The sequence below is a fragment of the Stegodyphus dumicola genome, chromosome 4, assembly GCF_044657685.1.
Source record: "Stegodyphus dumicola isolate Sdum_Otavi_A_Nest chromosome 4, ASM4465768v1".
NCBI classification, from domain to species: domain Eukaryota; kingdom Metazoa; phylum Arthropoda; class Arachnida; order Araneae; family Eresidae; genus Stegodyphus; species Stegodyphus dumicola.
Window position 1 is genome coordinate 187,105,545 of NC_140771.1, and position 17,354 is coordinate 187,122,898.

A 17,354-nucleotide genomic window follows, 5' to 3' on the forward strand; every position below is an offset into this window, starting at 1 on the left:
TCTCACATCATGATTTCTATCTTAAGCAATAAAAAAAGCAATAATTAAACTGCATATATAAAAACAACCCTCTATATGTGTGGCATTTGCTTTGTGGTCTCAGAATGCGACCACTGCCCCACTAGAGCATTGTGCCACAATGTTCTTAGAGGCTCGGTGGTCGCGCCTTGAAACCACTGCTCTTCACAATGGCGTTTGCTTGCTTCTCGAATAGGAATGTTTATTTTTACCCGGATATAGATAAGGGGTTTTGAAATCACAGAGTTATTTTATTACTAAACAATACATAAACCTGCCCAGTAAAAAGGTCTTTCTTTTCCAGCAACTTCAACACACTTGCTCCCCAAGCTAGTATTGTGATTTCATAAATTCTTTCCTGTGGTTTAAATTTAATATACATATACTCTGCTGTAATTAAAAATAGAAATCACATAAAGTTTTATTGAAATCAAAAATATTTTCTGAAAATTTTGGGACGAAATACGAATAAAATAAGTATGAATGGGAAACGAATGATCCGCATCAAAGCCAAAAAGACCATGCCCCTTCTCATTAACATAAAAAAAACCACAAATTTCATGTGCCAGATGAAAAGAAACTAAATAATGCTGGACATATACCAGTGATATTTAGATCCAATCAGTGTACATTTTGTAGCACAAGGAAGAAACCTCATAGAAGAAGATACATGTGGCGAAACGTGCGATGTGGGCATGCATGTACCAAAAAGACAAAAACATGCTTTAAATAATGTCACAAAAAATATTTGTTCTTTGAAATTTAAAAAAAAAAAAAAAAAAAAAAAAAAAACGCTGAGTTTTTTTTTCTTCTTATTGTTTTTTAATCCATGTAGCCAAACGTCCTTATTACGTAGGTACTTTCACTGCTATAGAAAAATTACATAAATGTTTATTTTTTAATTTTTTCTGACGATTTACTTTGTAAAATAATGTAAAAAATATATATATTATATATTATGCAATTCCTACATGCATTTTGTTTTAAATTCGTAAATTTCGTCATTTATTGGAAACACGCACAGAGAAAGGTAAGTTTTTTTTTCCTACTTACCTCGGTAAGTTTCAAGTCCTAGACACGCGGTGGTTTCACAGTGCAACTACCAACCCCAGAACAATGGGCAAGAGTAGATTTTTTTAAATTCATATATTATTTGTCTCTAGGATCATAATATTCAATTTCTAGAGTTTTAGTTAAAAAAATTATAAAAATAATATTGCGTGCGTCAAAGGGTTAAAGCATGATTGCAACCATATATTTATGTATTTCTATGTAAACAACTTCTAAATCATTACATATATATAATATGTACTGCTTAGGTAGCTTTCATAAAACTTACAAATATGGACTGCTGGGTGTTTTCTGCTGGGATTTTTCTCTAGCGTATGATTGTTTTCGGGTCTTGTGAGAAGTTTTCCCCACAGATTGCTCATTATACAGTCTTTTTATCTTATACTACCATTATTATGCAGCCTGCAAACACCAAAAAAGAATCAAGAAGATTCAAAATTTTTGTATTTCAATAATTTCTTTTCCCCTGACCCCCCAAAAAAGAAAAAAGAAAATTATTTTAAATATTTACATTTTTTTGTTTTGTAATATGTTATTTTGAATAAAGGTTGAACACAGCCTGCTGGCAAAGCTAGGAAATTTTCTCTCTGGAAATAGAAAAAAAGACCTGCAAACATTTTAGTTTTATTTAGTTTCATCTTTTTTTAATGTGTTATCATTTAGGTAACAGTATGCCCAGCTGGCAGGCAAGTTTTATCATTGTAAGCTGTGGTTAACCTCAGTTAACCAACAGCAACAGTCACCACACACTTTTCTTTTCTGTATTAATTACCCTCAGATTACTTCCAGCTTTTAGTGTAATCAGGGCATAATTCCTTACTTTAACTAATACGGGGGTTCCAATCCTATGTCTGCAGGCACCATGGTACCCAACAATCATTTAACATGTGCCCGCTGTTCTGCAATCACAAAAAAAGGTTATAGTTTTCAATAAAATTCTATGTGAAAGTTTTCTCATTTTTAATGAAATAGATATTACATCCAACACAGATACCGGCACAAAGTGAAATGAGACCACTGATCTCCTTTTTTATGTGCATGTATTAGTAACTTTATTCAACTATAAACTCACCTTGAAAAAGTAAACGGTGCCTGCCGTCCAACAGATAATCTAGAATGTGCTCTTAAAGGCAAAAATGCTGGGGACCCAATACTAGCTCATTTTTATTTTTTGGTTTAATATTACTTGATATTATACACATCTTATTCATTACTTTAAATAATAATAACTTCTTTTATATTTTTTTGTTTAACATTATATATAATATTATACACATATTACATTAATGTATCGTGGCATATTTAATACCTACCATGATCCAATGAAAGTTTTATGCTGTATATAAAAATTATAAAAAACTGCATTGCAGTAATAAGCAACAATGCCTCCAAGTACTGCTGTTGCAAAAAAGTGCTGCAAACAGTGTGGACTCAAAGACTTACAAATTTTTTCAAATCTTGTAGAACTTATATGTTTTTCCACTGAAAAGAAAATAAATAAAATAAGTGAAGTACAGTACAACTTATTTTCAACTTAAAGATTTTCAATAATTACACTCAATGTAAATCAATATTATATTCTATTTTTATATTACAGATGGTTTAAATTACAGATGAATTATCATTTATTTATTATTAATAACATTAAAATAATTATGAATTTTTAAAGGCCTTTCTTTTACTAAAATTTAAAAATATGTAAAATTGCCAAATGTAGTTAAAATGCTTCCATTTTGAATTTCTAATTATATATAAAATAAACTTACCAGTATAGAATCGCATATTCAATAAACCAAATGCTACTGTTGTTAAACTAAGTATTAGTTGATACAAAAACGTTTTCCAATGAAAGAAACCTAGCAACCAGCCTAATCAATAAAAAAAATTGTAAAATTACTAAAATTTTAAATATCAGCCACAATAAATATTGTAACTATTCAATATACTCTACATACATATGCACATAAAAAATCATTCATGTACCAAGAACATCAATAAACCAAAATTGCTAGTCATCTGAGGTATTCTATATGTGTAATTTTTCTTACAGTTCATGAATACCGTACTGAGTAACAGATAATCCACATACAATTTCTCAAAGAAACAATAGATACATCATCACCAAAACATTATTTTGCACTAAACAACTGAAATGAATACTATCGATGAAGAAAAATACTTTACCTATAGCATTTTGATGCCGGAGCGATTGACAAAACCATTAAAAACTGAGAGATCCTTATTAAAACAAACTGTGAAACTTTTCTTAAAAGAAAAGAAGAGTACTCTTCTGTTTTATCTGGAGACCGGATTCAGAAATGTATGGATGGATGTATGTGCTCATGTATGCTTGTATAAAATTCTCTGGATTATATGCTATCCAGGAATCTTCCAGAACATACAGAATTCCATGCAGCATTGCTTTCAAGCCTCCCAGAAGGCCGCAGCTCATAATTTCGAAAACCTGTTGTAGTACAACCTTTTAATAAAATGTTTTCTGTCCCATTTATATGTTGCTTATTTCTGTTCTTTTTCTCTGTTTCTTTGCACAATAGCTTGCAATTACGGCATTTGCGACCCTGCATTCCTATGCGATTCCCAGCCATCTTTGTACTTCCTACACACCCTGCAAGTTTGTCAGTCTGGTAGCGAATCACCCTGTGTAAATACACATATACATATGTACACCTATACATGAACACATACATACATACCTTTCTCAATTCGGTCCTGATAACAGAAGAGTACTCAAATGCTCTTTCGGGAGGTTTGTTGACAGAAGAAGGGGTAGGAGATCTTCAGCTCTGTCTTCCCAGATGTCTCCAAAACTAGTATGCAGCTATACAGTTAGTATGGTAGTACTATATCTACCTATTTGTCTAATGTGTGTAAATGCTCTTTTCAGCTGATGGCATGGAGTGGGTGTGGAGATGCCAAAAGAAATCTCCCCACAACATTCTACACATATTTATACAGGAATGAGATACAGCACAAGATATTTTACACATATTTTACAGCAGAGCTTCTTAAACTCTTTTTCCCTCATGACCCCTTTTTATCACTGAAATTTTTTTCACAACCCCAGATATTAAATATAAATTAAAGATAGGAAAATAAATATCACCCCATAAATAATTTACTCCTTTGATAAACAATATACATATAAAAAAGTAATTTTAGAATTTATTTTAAGCAAACAAAAATTAAAGAAAATTCTAATGAAGCAGACTTGTTTGTTTTCTGCTGCATAACAAATTAAATGTTGATACGGTATTCCACACTGCTGGACATAAAGCATCTTCAACATGTTTCAACATTGAGCGATATTTGGTTTTAATTAGAGTTCAAGCTGAAAAAGTAGTTTTATAAAAATATGTGGGGCTGAATGAGAGAAAACTTAATGCCATTTCAAAAATAGTGAGAAATCTAGTTCTAACTCTGATCTAAAATTCATCAAGGATTTTTGTGAAAACTCGAGTTTTAAGTTTGAATAGCTACATAGCTTTACAAATTCCTTTTGCCCTTTATATAACAAGTAATTAATCACATTAATATCAATCAATGTCATGTCTTTTTAAAAGTCTAATCTCATAAATATCAATTAATGTAATGTCTTTAAAAGTCTAATCTCATAAATACAAGGTAACCAGAAAAGTTCTTGCCTTTTCTGATATGACATTGAAAGAGTGAACTCCAACATAAAAATAGTCACCAAACTTGGTGATGAAGTGGTTAGGATGGGAGTCTGGACATTGACCAAGAGTATAAAAGCACGTCGCATTGGTACTTCAAATACAACTCCCACAGCGACTATTTGAAATGGACGTGTCAAAGGCGCTTGTTCAGAGTTGTTTGCTGTACGATTTTAATGTGGGCCTGTAAGTAGCACAATCAGGTCACCGAATTTGCCAGGCCTTCAGTTATGATGCTATTAACGAATGAACCGCTAAGCAATGGTTCCAGAAGTTCAGGCCAGGGGATATGTCTCTTAGTGAATGAGGCCCCGAAAGCAGCCACAGAGAGTGACGATCAGACTCAATTTGCACCGCATAAGGAAAGGCATACAAGCTGAGCAAGTGGATACCCCACACACTATCTGATGCAAACAAGCAACAGCGTGTCGCTGCCTGTTTGTCATTGCTTACTCGGCACTGCAATGTAAACACGCATATACATTCTTTGTCGCTAAAACTCAATTCAAATCAAAATGTAAAGAAATCTCACTTACCTGTCAGACGCATTCTCACCTTTTATCATTTTCTCTATATTTCATTGATGACACAATTAAATACATTTACAACAAAAAGAAGCACATATAAACTTTGGTTAATGTTTCGTGATGGTGTTACATCTTTCGCAATCATCAAGGTTCTGCACTAGTCCGAAGAATTCAAGCGCACACAGCGCCATCTGGTACAATACTGTTTCTACATGCAATGTATCCATATTTGATCAAGTACTCACCAGTGATGAAAACTGGGTCCAGTATGACGCACCCAGGCATTCCAAACATTGGATGCCACTACAGGACCCTCTGCTTCACACTGCAAGACCTTCTCTCCTCCCATGCAAGATCATTATCTGTATCTGGTTGACTAGACGTCAAGTGGTGCACTATGAGCCCCTGCCAGTGGGGCAAACCATCACGGCAGGCCTCTACTTGCAGCAATTGGAACATGTGCTACAGGCACTGATGCATCGTAAGAGTGTTGTCACGTCACGATCAAAGGATGAAAGGTAAGTTTCTCTGTTATGGAATGGCAACGAGAAAGCGATTGTTGTTCAGAAAGATGGATGACCGAACTCCGTAGTAATGTTATATTGTGGATGTTACATATTGTAAAATGAACCTATTACACTGTGCTAAATAGTAACCTATTACACTGTGTTAAATAGTATTAAAATGCTATATATTAAAAGATCTTTCATATAATCTAATTTTTAACAAACCGCTCATTATTTTTGCTTAAACTCACAATGATGTTCACGACATTTTTGGTGCCCCCGGGTGAGCGTGTTTGTTGGAAACATGTCGGATGAAAGAATAGATAGGGTAAATTGATAACCTTATACTTCTGTTTTGAAGTTATTGGTTATTGTTTTACTGAAGTTTAAAATACTATTCTAGCCTAATTTGTTTCTGAATATTTTAAAACTTTTAAAACAAAATGGAAGTGATGAAAAGAAACAAAACTGTGCAACGTTCAGCTTTTACTAAAGCATATAAAAGGCTAGATGAACTTCTAAATGATATTAATCTTGATTATGAAAAAGCAGAAATGTGTTTTATTTGTTCAAGAAAAAGGCAGAAACATTAGAATTGACGCGCAGTGCTTATTTTGATACTATAATGGAACAGCTTCAGTATAGTCCACCTTCAATGTTTGGCGAATTTGTTTTGGCGCTAAAGCACATGAAATACGTTGGTTTGAAACATGGTTGCCATCCAGATTTTTGACGAAGCTCCGTGTTTCAAAAATGGCGGCCATCTTGATTTTACCAGAAATCGTGGATAATAGAAATAAATTTATGACTATTATACACAATTTTAAAAGAAAAAAATACTAAGGAATGATTAATGAAAATGATTAAGGTTAAAAGGATGTAATTTTAAAAACAATGCAGGAAAATCTCCCCTTTGCTTGGCTTTCCCAAATGTAAGATACCTTTGCATGGTATCTTACATTTTCCCTAAGTTTTATCCTTCAATAATCCACAATACATCAAAAATCGGTACTTACGTACTAACGCAACCAGGCCAAAATTCGCATAAATTCCCAAATTTGGCGACCCTATTTACGGCAACCCTACGTGTTATACGTAGTTTTGTAAAAAGAGCATGTGGAGATTCACAAAATTTTCCTGCATTTTCGTGCAAATTTTTGTAATTTATGAGAAAATAGCAGTGTACATGGATAAAGTCAAGAGTGTGCGCAATGCCATTTTTGTGAAATTCTAGGATGTTTTTTTAAGTAAAAATAAGTCGACGTGTACATGGTTATGGCGAATACGGTTTTCAATCAGTGCTAAAAGCAATAACCAAAAGATTTCCGCCGAAAAAATAATTCTGCAACTTATTCAAATTCGAAACCGGAAGGGTTTAATTGCTATTTTATATTTTAAAACAAAATAATATAAAAAACTGTATTAAAAATTATCTGTAATTAATAAATGTAGATTTTCTTTCTATTCATACTTTTTTACTCAAACTGACAAATAGCGGCAACCTGGTTGCGATAATACGTAAGTACCCAAAAATCCTCTAAAAAGTTCATACGCTCATGTTAATTCATACATAAAATATCTGTTTGGAATGCCTGGATTTCCCAGACTTTTACACTTGTTTGAAAACTCCCACCTTAAATTTCCCCTTAAAATCTCTTGATACTTAATTACAACATCACTAACAGCAGGTTTAGAGCAATCCATAACTAAACGCAAAAATCTGATCTTCAAAACAGTATTCTCCACAATATCTGAGCATTAAACAATCGCCGAAAATAGTGTTACGAATTTTGTGTTTAAATAGTAAAATTAGTAGTAAAATTGGTGAAATTTTTAGTAAAATTCTAATTAAAAAATGTATTTCCCCGTGCAATGCAGCACGAGATAAATTTTAAGAGAAGCTATGGCAGAAAAGTAAGAATACATTGTGGCACATGCATTTAACTATGAGTAAATGGATATCTCGGTAATTTGTATTGAAACTGAATAAATGTAACTGACTACTATAATTCATCCTCTTGTTTACATTGCGTTTGGCAAATAGCATGGGTTACTACATCATATCATTTGTTGCTGCTCTTGGCAATATTTTTGGTTAAAATTTTGGGTGGACTATACTGAAGCTGTGCCACTATAACTGATGATAAAGAATTTGAAATAGTAGAGGACTATCGGGAAAATGCGGTTAGGATACAGTTAAAATCGGAACAATTTCTCGATAATATTAAGAGTAAATTAAATGAAATCCAAAATACACTGTCAGAGAGTAACCAGATATTAGTTAATGATCAAAATACATGTAAAGCTTTGTGCCAATGCCTACCGAAAGTAGAACTTTATAATTTCGAAGTTGATTTAAAAAATTGGCTTACGTTCTGGAAGTTTAAAAACATACATGAAAATAATAAATTAACGAATGCAGACAAATTCCATTATTTGATACAGTCAACAGAAATTAAATCAGAAGCTAGAAATATTGTAGAATCTTTTCCTGTGACAAACCAAAATTATCCTTTGGCTATAGAAAGTCTCACTGAGAGATTTGGCCGTAAAGAACTTTATTGTTCTGATTTTTATTGTTCGAGAGTTAATAAAACTTTTTTTGGATAATGCAGCGAAAAAGAAGCAGGATTCTTCGAGTAGTAGTTTGTATAACAAACTTTCAACACAACTTAGAGCCCTGAGCAGTCTTGGTGTAGCAACTGATTAGTGTGGAACAATTTTATATTCTCTTGTGAAAAGTGCTATTCCTATTCATTTATTGCAATCATTTGAAAGAAAACGAAAAATTACTGAATCTGAACAAAACAACTTGAGTCTTGATGCAATAATTGAATTTCTGAAAAGCGAAGTTTAGTCAGGAGAAAAAATAAATTAAGCTGAGCGGATATTTTCTGTGTCTGATTGTAAGCACTTGGCAACTTCCTTCTGCGTCAGATTGGATGAATCATGAAGCAATACCTTCTTGTTCGTTTTGTTTACAAGGTTATGAAACACATAATTGTAAAAAACATTTTATATTCCATTAGATGAAAAAATGTCTGTGGTTAAAAAGAAAGGTTTATGCAGAATATGCTTGGTTTTAAAGGTCACCTCAGTAACCAGTGTTGATCAAATGTTAAGTGTCAGATCTGTTCAAAAAGACATTTGAAATTTTTTTGTCCTAGTCTTGAATATAATAAGTCTAGTGAAGTGCATGACCAGGAAAATGATGAGAAAAAAAGAAGAGAATTGATTCTTTGCATTCACATGCTATGAATGAAGTTTTCCTTCAAACCCTGGTTGTAAACATAGAGATAAGCATAAAAGGCTTAAAGTTAGATTAATGATTGATACAGGAAGCTCAAAAGGTTATGTTTTAAAGTCTACTGCAGAAGAAATGGGTTTTGACTTACAATGGGACGAAGAATTTAGTCACTCTTTATTTGGCGGAATGAAAACTGAAAGTTATAAATATAAATGTTACAAGATTTATTTGAGTAGCCTTGATGGTAATTATTCATGTAAATTAGTTGCTGTTATTTGTAATGATATTTCTAGCATAAGATACGATTCTTGGATTTGCGAATTGGAAAAGAAAGAAATACGCTTAACTGACACCCAAGGGAATCCAGGCCATATTGAAGTATTGTTAGGGGCAGACATTGCAGGGAAGTTATTTACTGGCACATGAAAAGAACTAACAACAGGTTTAGTGGCTATAGAAACAAAATTGGGTTGGACTATGATGGGTAAAGTACCTCAATCCGAACACCAGCACAATGTAAATATGACTATAGTTTCTATGTTATCTCAAGAAGACTTGCCTATTTCATTGCTATGGGACTTAGAATTATTGGGTATCTGAGATCCTGTTGAATAAAAAACTAAAGAAGAGTCAAGAAGAGCTGTTATGGTTCATTTCCAAGAAACAGTTCGTTAAATAGAAAATGGTACATTCAAGGTTAATATGCCTTGGAAAATTGAGCATGCAGTCTTACCTGACAATTATGACCATCTTTGAAAAAGACTCGAATCTGCTATGAAAAAGATGGAAAAAATCAGATATAGTAAAAAGTATCATGAAGTCTTTGATGAATGGCTGCAGGAAGGAGTGATTGAAGAAGTTACCCAAAAGGAGTTGTCTTTACCCGTTGCTCATTACCTCCCACATCGTCCAGTCATTAAAGAAACGTCCTCACTATCTTCCATGAAAATAAGACCTGTTTTTGATGCTTCGACAAAGCTTCCTAATAAGCCATGAATAATTGCTTAGATTCTATCCATCTAAATGATTGCTTAGAGACTGGAATTAATTTGATTGAAACTATTCCTTCTATTCTAGCGAGATTTTGCTTACATGAAATTGGTATGATTTCAGACATCAGAAGAGCTTTTTCACAGAGTTCTCTAAATGAAAGAGACTAAGAGTTTTTATGATTTCTTTGGTATGATGATGATGGTAGAATGAAGACATTTCGTCACACCCGTGTGGTATTTGGCATTACTTGTAGTCCATTTTTGCTGATGGCAGTTATTGACCATTATTTATCCAAAGAATCTTAGAAAGAAAAATATTCTGAAGAATTTCTTAAAAGATTACAAGGTAGGTTTTATGCTATAATTGCGTAACTAGTGTACAAAATAATGCCGAACTAGAAATATTTATCGAATCTGCAACTGATGTAATGAAAGAAGGAATGTTTGAGCTCGGAGGATGGGAAAGTTCTGCCATTCCTGCATTTTCAGAAAGTATAACACCACCGGTATTAAGACTGGTTTGGGAAAAAGATTTAGATACCTTAGAAATAGACACCGAATCTTTGAAATTTGAGAAAGACAAAAGGTTACTAAAAGGAAAATACTTCAACTGGTTAGTCGAGCATTTGATCCTATAGGTTTCCTTGCACCTGTTATTATTCAGCCTAAGATTTTGCTGCAAGCTACTTGGAAAAGCGAAGAATCATGGGATGATGGAGTGAATGATGAAATAAAGAAGAAATTTCTAAAATGGAGAAAATGACTGAAATACTTCAAAAATATAAAACTTCCCATATGGTTAGGTGTGAAGAAGGAATCAAATTTAAGTACCCATATTTTTATCGATGCCAGTAAGACAGCTTATGTGGCATGCATTTTCTTAAAAAGCAAATACAGTATGGGTTCAGTGACTGTTCAATTACTTCAAGCAAAATTACAAATAACTCCAACGAAGACTATTACTATACCTCGTCTTGAATTAATGGCCACTACCATAGGCACTAGGTAGTTTAGTTCTGTGAAGAAAGCTCTGAAACTTCCCAACATCAAGACTTACTTTTGGACAGATTCTTCCACAGTTCTGGTGTGGATAACTAGTCGAGAACAGTGGTCAGTATTAGTTACAAATACAATAAGTGAGATTAGAAAATTAACAACTTCAGAAGATTGGTTCCATACTTCCACTGAACAGAATCCAGCAGACATTTTATCAAGAGGTTGTGGACCTAAGCAACTTCAGAAACGCTAGTGGTGGCAAGGCCAGCCTGGTTGAAGAATTCGAAGGAGCAGTGGCCAAAATCAGCTGTAAATATTAACGAGAAGGAAGTAGAGATAGAGAAACGAAAGTCAGTCATCTTTGCTAGTAACACAGAGCTAGAGTCAATTTCACTGCAGTTAGCCAAAAAAGATTCTCTAGATTTTCAAAGATGATTAGAGTTATGGCTTGGATACTGCATTTTCAACCAAAGGCCAAAGACTAAAGAACTGTACAGAATTTAAAAATGAAGAATTGTTAAATGCACAAAGGATTATTTTCTGTGTAATACAAAAGGAATGTTACTCCAATGAAGAAACACGACAAATTTTGAAAGGTCTTCTAATATTTGAAGATGAAGAAGGAATTTTACGATTGAAGTCTAGATTGATAAATGAAGAATTGAAAGATTTTATTTCTCCAATAATTCTACCATCGAAACACCTGGCAGTGAGAAGATTTATAGCCCAAGAACATATTGTTAACAAACATGCTGAAACATTAACTCTACTGACTATTTTAAAGGAAAGATTTTGGATAGTGAAAGGGAAAAGAACTGTCCGGAGTGTTATAAAAGAATGCTTAACATGTAAAATGCAAAAGGTGAAACGGTTTGAAGTACCTTTTCCGCCTTTTCCAAAAGACCGAACAGAAGTAGCAGCAGTTTTTCAAGTTTTGGGTGTAGTATAGATGGACCTCTGTTGACTAAATTTAAACAAAAGGTGTGGATACTACTTTTTACTTGCACCGTATTTTAGAGCTGTCCATCTTGAGCTAATACCTTCACTTAGTACTAATGACTTCATTCAAGCTATGCATAGGTTTATAGCCAGAAGAGGACAAATTTCTGTGATGTATTCAGACAGTGGTACAAATTTTACAGGTCTAAACAACGCTCTGAAACAATTAGATTGGACTACAATTGAAAGTGAATTTAGAGTCAATGAAATTCGTTGGAAAATTAACCCACCCTCCTCTCCATGGAGGGAAGGCTTCTGGGAACGCTTGATTGAAATTTTGAAGATCTTTTAAGAAAAAAATCTTGGGCAATCCTGTTTGACTTATGAGGAACTGCAGACTCTCGTCTGTAAATGTGAATGTCATGAATAGCAGACCATTAACTTGCATAACCGAGGACCAAGAGCTGAAGACCTTGACCCCCTCAATGTTTCTTCAGGATATTCCATTAAATGATGTTCCTGATTTGGATCAAATTGAAAAGACTAATATTGTTTTGAAATGGGGGACATATTCAAAAGGTTCGTGAAAATCTAAAACTTAGATTTAAAAGGGAGTATCTGAGTTTCCTCCTTTCTTCAGTTAACAAGAGAAGATAAAATAAATGTAGGTGGCATTAATTGGTACAGATGATAAAAAAGGCTCCATTGGCTGCTAGGGAGAAGTCTTTATAGGAAAAGATGGAATCATCAGACTTGTGAAACTGCGAACTGAAAAGGGAAACATATAAGGCCAATCCCTTTGGAGTTGACACCAAACTACGAACAAGTCGTTTTGGAACCTCAGAAGGTACCGGAAGTAGTAGCTGAAAATCCTGAGCTTAATACTGAAACTGTTCCTGTGTCTTGCTCAAGACAAAAAATAAAACCAGTTAAAAGACTGGGTTTATAAACTTCTAAACAAACTTTTAAACTTTCTACAGAGGCTGTTCACACATTTTTTAGACGATGTATATCGTATTCACAAAACTAAATTACATAAAATTCTTATGTTTTAAATGTTCTATTTGACATCCCTTATTCTGAACTATCTTTCGACACCACAATTTCCAGGATAATAATGCCTTTTGAAGTGGCAGAAGAGATATTCTATCCTATTCCTCCCGAACAGCTTTCCAGAGTCCTGTTAGGGTTTGGGGACAACGTCTGGATAATGCAATTTTTAAAAGTCTGAAAGCACAAAAATCCATAGGTGACACATCGGGAAATTTAGTAGGGATATCAGTGAAGGGTATGGCCTTGATACCAGTTTTTTGTTCCATTTCTTTTAGGAAATTTACAGTGGATTTTGATGTGTGACTGCTAGCTTTGTCCTCATGGAATCTCACAGATTGATGGCACTGTGGGTAAAGCGATGGTATTTCATTCAGAAAAATTGGCGATAAAATATGTTCTTGATAGTAGTTGGAGTTAATCTTGACATTTTTTTTGCACTCTCTTTATTTTTAACTTGCCATTATTAGAAAAACCAACAACAATCATGAATCCCTTAGAAAAACTTTCTTTCGATTCTTTGAACCATGTACTTAAATTTTTTCTCCTCTTTTATCATAATAAATGGCTCTTTTTTTGTTACAATCATTTAAATACACCCATGCTTCATCTATTGTGACAATTGTTTTCATTTTTCTTTGGATAAGTGTTGTGGAATCTAACTTTCAACGAAGTCTTAACAGCTACATGGCCAGCGCACACCCAGATCTACGCCTACGAAGACGAAGCAGCGTTAATAGTGAAAGGTCGAACCCGAAGAGAATTAGAGACTCACAGTAACGAAGTGTGCCCACAATTCTACTCCCTATGTGACAACCTTAAACTGAAAATTGCAGAGCACAAATCCAAAGTGTTATTAATACCTAAAAAGGGAGGTTCTCTTTCAAGAAGACCAACCATTAAGATCAACAATCAGAGAATACAAATAGTCAATCAACTAAAATATCTGGGCCTTACGTTCGACCACAAGATGACCTGGATACCACACATCCAGGACATCAAAATTAGAACAGTGACAATAGCGAAGCAAATGCGATTATTTCATGGCCACAAATGGGGCCTCAATCCTCATATTCAGAAGGTCCTCTTCACCACAGTGGTGGAAAAGATAGTCACTTATGCAGCAGCAGTATGGGCTCACCCAATGCAAAGCAGGAAAATTAAACACCTTTCTACCATTCAAAGACCCTTTGCATTGGGTATCACCAGAGCCTACCGCATGACCTCTTCAGATGCGATTAATGCTGGCTAGCCTCCTTCCCCTACACATCCGTGTCGAAGAGGAGGCAGCAAGAACTTCTTTTGTTTTTGTTTCGGATTTTTAGTTTAAATTGTATGTTCAAAATGTGGCGTGTTTTTGGAGACATTTTAGGCTTAAAGTTCGAAATGTAGGCAAAAAATTTAGATAGCAATATGGCAGTGTGGAGTTTCTCGCCAAAAATATTTGGCGACTTGAGGGCGCATATCGGAGTCGTTCCCTACCTAGTAACCTGGCTTTAGTGTAGAATTGGGTGCCCCTTTGATTGGCAACATTTTTTTTTTTTTTTTTTTTTAAATTTTGGCGATGAAACCTCACTTCTGGTTACCACGATAGTTTTAACTTTGTTTTAGCTTCCCGATTTCATTTAAATGGAAATAGATTGATGTGTACATGGACATATTTAAGGCAGTGCGCAATGCCTAGTTTGTGCAATTCTAGGATGTTTTTTAAGTAAAAACAGATCGATGTGTACATGGACACAGATCTTATGCAATTCTTTGACTTCTTATTTTGGTTTTGTGTAGCGGCCATCTTGAAATTGTGACTTCCTGGCACCGATCTTGGCGTCAAGAAAGAATCGCCAATAAACAAGGGGCACCCAATTCTAAACTTTTACCAGTAATCTTTATCACCTTACCAAAATGTCACCAAACTGCCTATTATCATATTCCAAAGATTAGCCGGGGGCAACATTAATTTTGTGATCAGACATAAAAAAAAAAGCATTTCATTGTCCTCCGTGTTTTTTTTTTTTTTTTTTTTTTTTTTGGTGTATGTGTGAGCATGTGCATATGTATGTGATGTAGTCTAAAATATGAAATAACAAACAATGCATTAAAAAAAAATGCTTCCATTCACTCAATTGTTAAAATTTCAGATACCCTGCTAAGTAAATGATCATTCTTACAGCTAAATATAAAAGTGCTCAAAATTAAAAAATAAATAAATTTTTTATTGCATTTTGATGAGCATCCTGTCCAAATGAATGAAAAAATTAATTTTATAAAATGAAATTACATATGAATAAAAGCACATGTTATACAACCAGTGCAGATCTAAACAGTTAACACATACATATTTTAATTTACATGAATGCAATTATAACCTGAATGTCTGAACAGCTTATAATAAAATTGAAACATGTGCTTTTAACAATTCAGTATTACTCAAATAAAACACTTGCTTAATTTAAAGCCATCAAAATGTTATGGAACACACTTGAATTATATTTAAAAGACCAATATAATATAAGATCTTAAATCAAAATAACTTCCATTATAATCTAAGCAAAATATGTGTATATTAATCATAAGCATTTTGATATTTAGGGCACTAAATCATTAATTGGAGAACTGATATATTTAATTTTTATTGCAAAATGTAGAGTCGAGAAATAACTTTTATTTTTATCTGCGGACATCAAAATCTCGAAACTTACCAATAAATCCAGATATGGGATAACCAGACAAATCTACTAGAAGGAGCAGTGTTAGAGCACCAATATAAATTTCTTGTATAACAATCATCCAAAAGAAACTTTTAACAAACCTCGGTAAAACTACCTGAAATAAATACATATGAAACATTAGGTATCCTAGTATTAAAGAAAAATTATTTGAAACTGTGTAAAGTGTCTCTTAAGCAGAAATATTCATAATAAGCTTTTACTTACCTCATCTTTAAACCACATGTTAAGAATATTCAAAGAAGAACTGATATGTTCCTTAGCTAAAAGCAACATATAAAAATTAATATAAATTTTCTCGAAATCATGAATATCACTTCCGCGCACAAATTCAGATTTAAATATATGTTCTTCTAAAGTTTAGTTGTCACCCTTCTACCCCAGAAACCAGGAGCGGTCAGTTTATTAAACAAGAATTGGAATACATGGTTTAAAATGAAAGCACTCGAAAAAAGAAATATAAAAAAAATCTAAAGGTTTCAGATTTAAAATTACGTCCAAAGGGGCGTTTTTTTAACGTTTTGTGTGTTATCTTTATTTATTAAATATCATGTTCTTTGTACTTAAACCATAAAATTCAGTTCAATAGCTATGTCGCAAAATAATTTTAAAATGAGCATATCTTTAGAATTTCCGAAACACAATTCCGCGCAGGAGATCCGTAGCAGTCTTGCTTTTAAGCAAGAAGAAAGGAGATGAGGACTTTGGCGAACGCCGTTTCCTCCATTCCGTGAGGCTCGGTAAGTTAGAAGAAGTTGGCGGCCGAACTTCGGAATTCTTAGATTGGAATTGTTTACTAATTCTGCAGGAAGGAAGTATTGAATGTCCTCTTTATAGCAGAATTTGGCGATATAGTTCCTTAGATGATTGTATTTTTGACACTCATTCAGTCTGTGCTCAAAATCATCTCGTACTTGGCAATTTACGCATAAAGAAGTGCTTGAAAGTTTTAACTTCAATTTAAGGTAGTTCGTGAGGATAATTCGAGTGAGGATTTTGTTAATTTAACATTCCATTTTCCTTGAGTCGGGCCAATTAATATTCAAGTATTTGGTGTTAAAGACATTTTTAAAATGACAATAATGCTTCGCATTCTGCCAGATAGTTTCAAGTTACCCCTCCTTGTTTTGTTTAATTTCCTTTTCGATATCCTGCCATGGATATTTGGTGGTCGTATGCTTAATGCATGATATAATTAAAGAAAATAAGAGTAGACAATCTCCTATAACAAAAGAATATATTAAGTACTAAATTACAATTTAAATTACATTGCAGAGATCAACGCAGAGCTCGGAACACAGTTCATGCTACCGTCGCGTACAGTTGTCTGACGAGAAGTCTGAGTGAGTAATGACGTCGCTTTGCTGCTCCGATTGGATTTTACACGTGGCGCCATCTCATGAATAGAAGTTGAAGTATCTGTCGGAACGTCACAGATAGGATTGATCGGAGTATTGCGGGAATTAACTGCCTTTTCTGCCAAAAAATCTGCCCTTTCGTTGATCTCGATGCATTTGTGACCAGGTATCCAGCAAATTATAATCTTAATATTTGGCATACTTTTGTAAATTTCACATCGAATATTCTCAA

At 33.7% G+C, this 17,354-nt stretch overlaps 1 protein-coding gene across 2 annotated transcripts in view; it reads right to left on the reverse strand.

Annotated features, from left to right (window-relative positions):
• The window catches only part of LOC118193465 (nucleoporin NDC1-like), a 79,879-nt gene extending 62,892 nt beyond the window's left edge, over nt 1-16,987 (reverse strand). The window contains exons 1-4 of one of the 2 annotated variants that reach the window (XM_035364567.2): nt 15,972-16,987; nt 15,738-15,861; nt 2,856-2,957; nt 2,403-2,571 (exon numbers count right to left, since the gene is read on the reverse strand). In XM_035364567.2, the coding sequence (XP_035220458.2) occupies nt 2,403-2,571; nt 2,856-2,957; nt 15,738-15,861; nt 15,972-16,040 (464 nt within the window). In that variant the 5' untranslated portion in view covers nt 16,041-16,987. The remainder of the gene's footprint in view (nt 1-2,402; nt 2,572-2,855; nt 2,958-15,737; nt 15,862-15,971) is intronic. The other variant, XM_035364561.2, reaches the window with a different exon arrangement.
• Between the last annotated feature and the right edge of the window lie 367 nt (nt 16,988-17,354).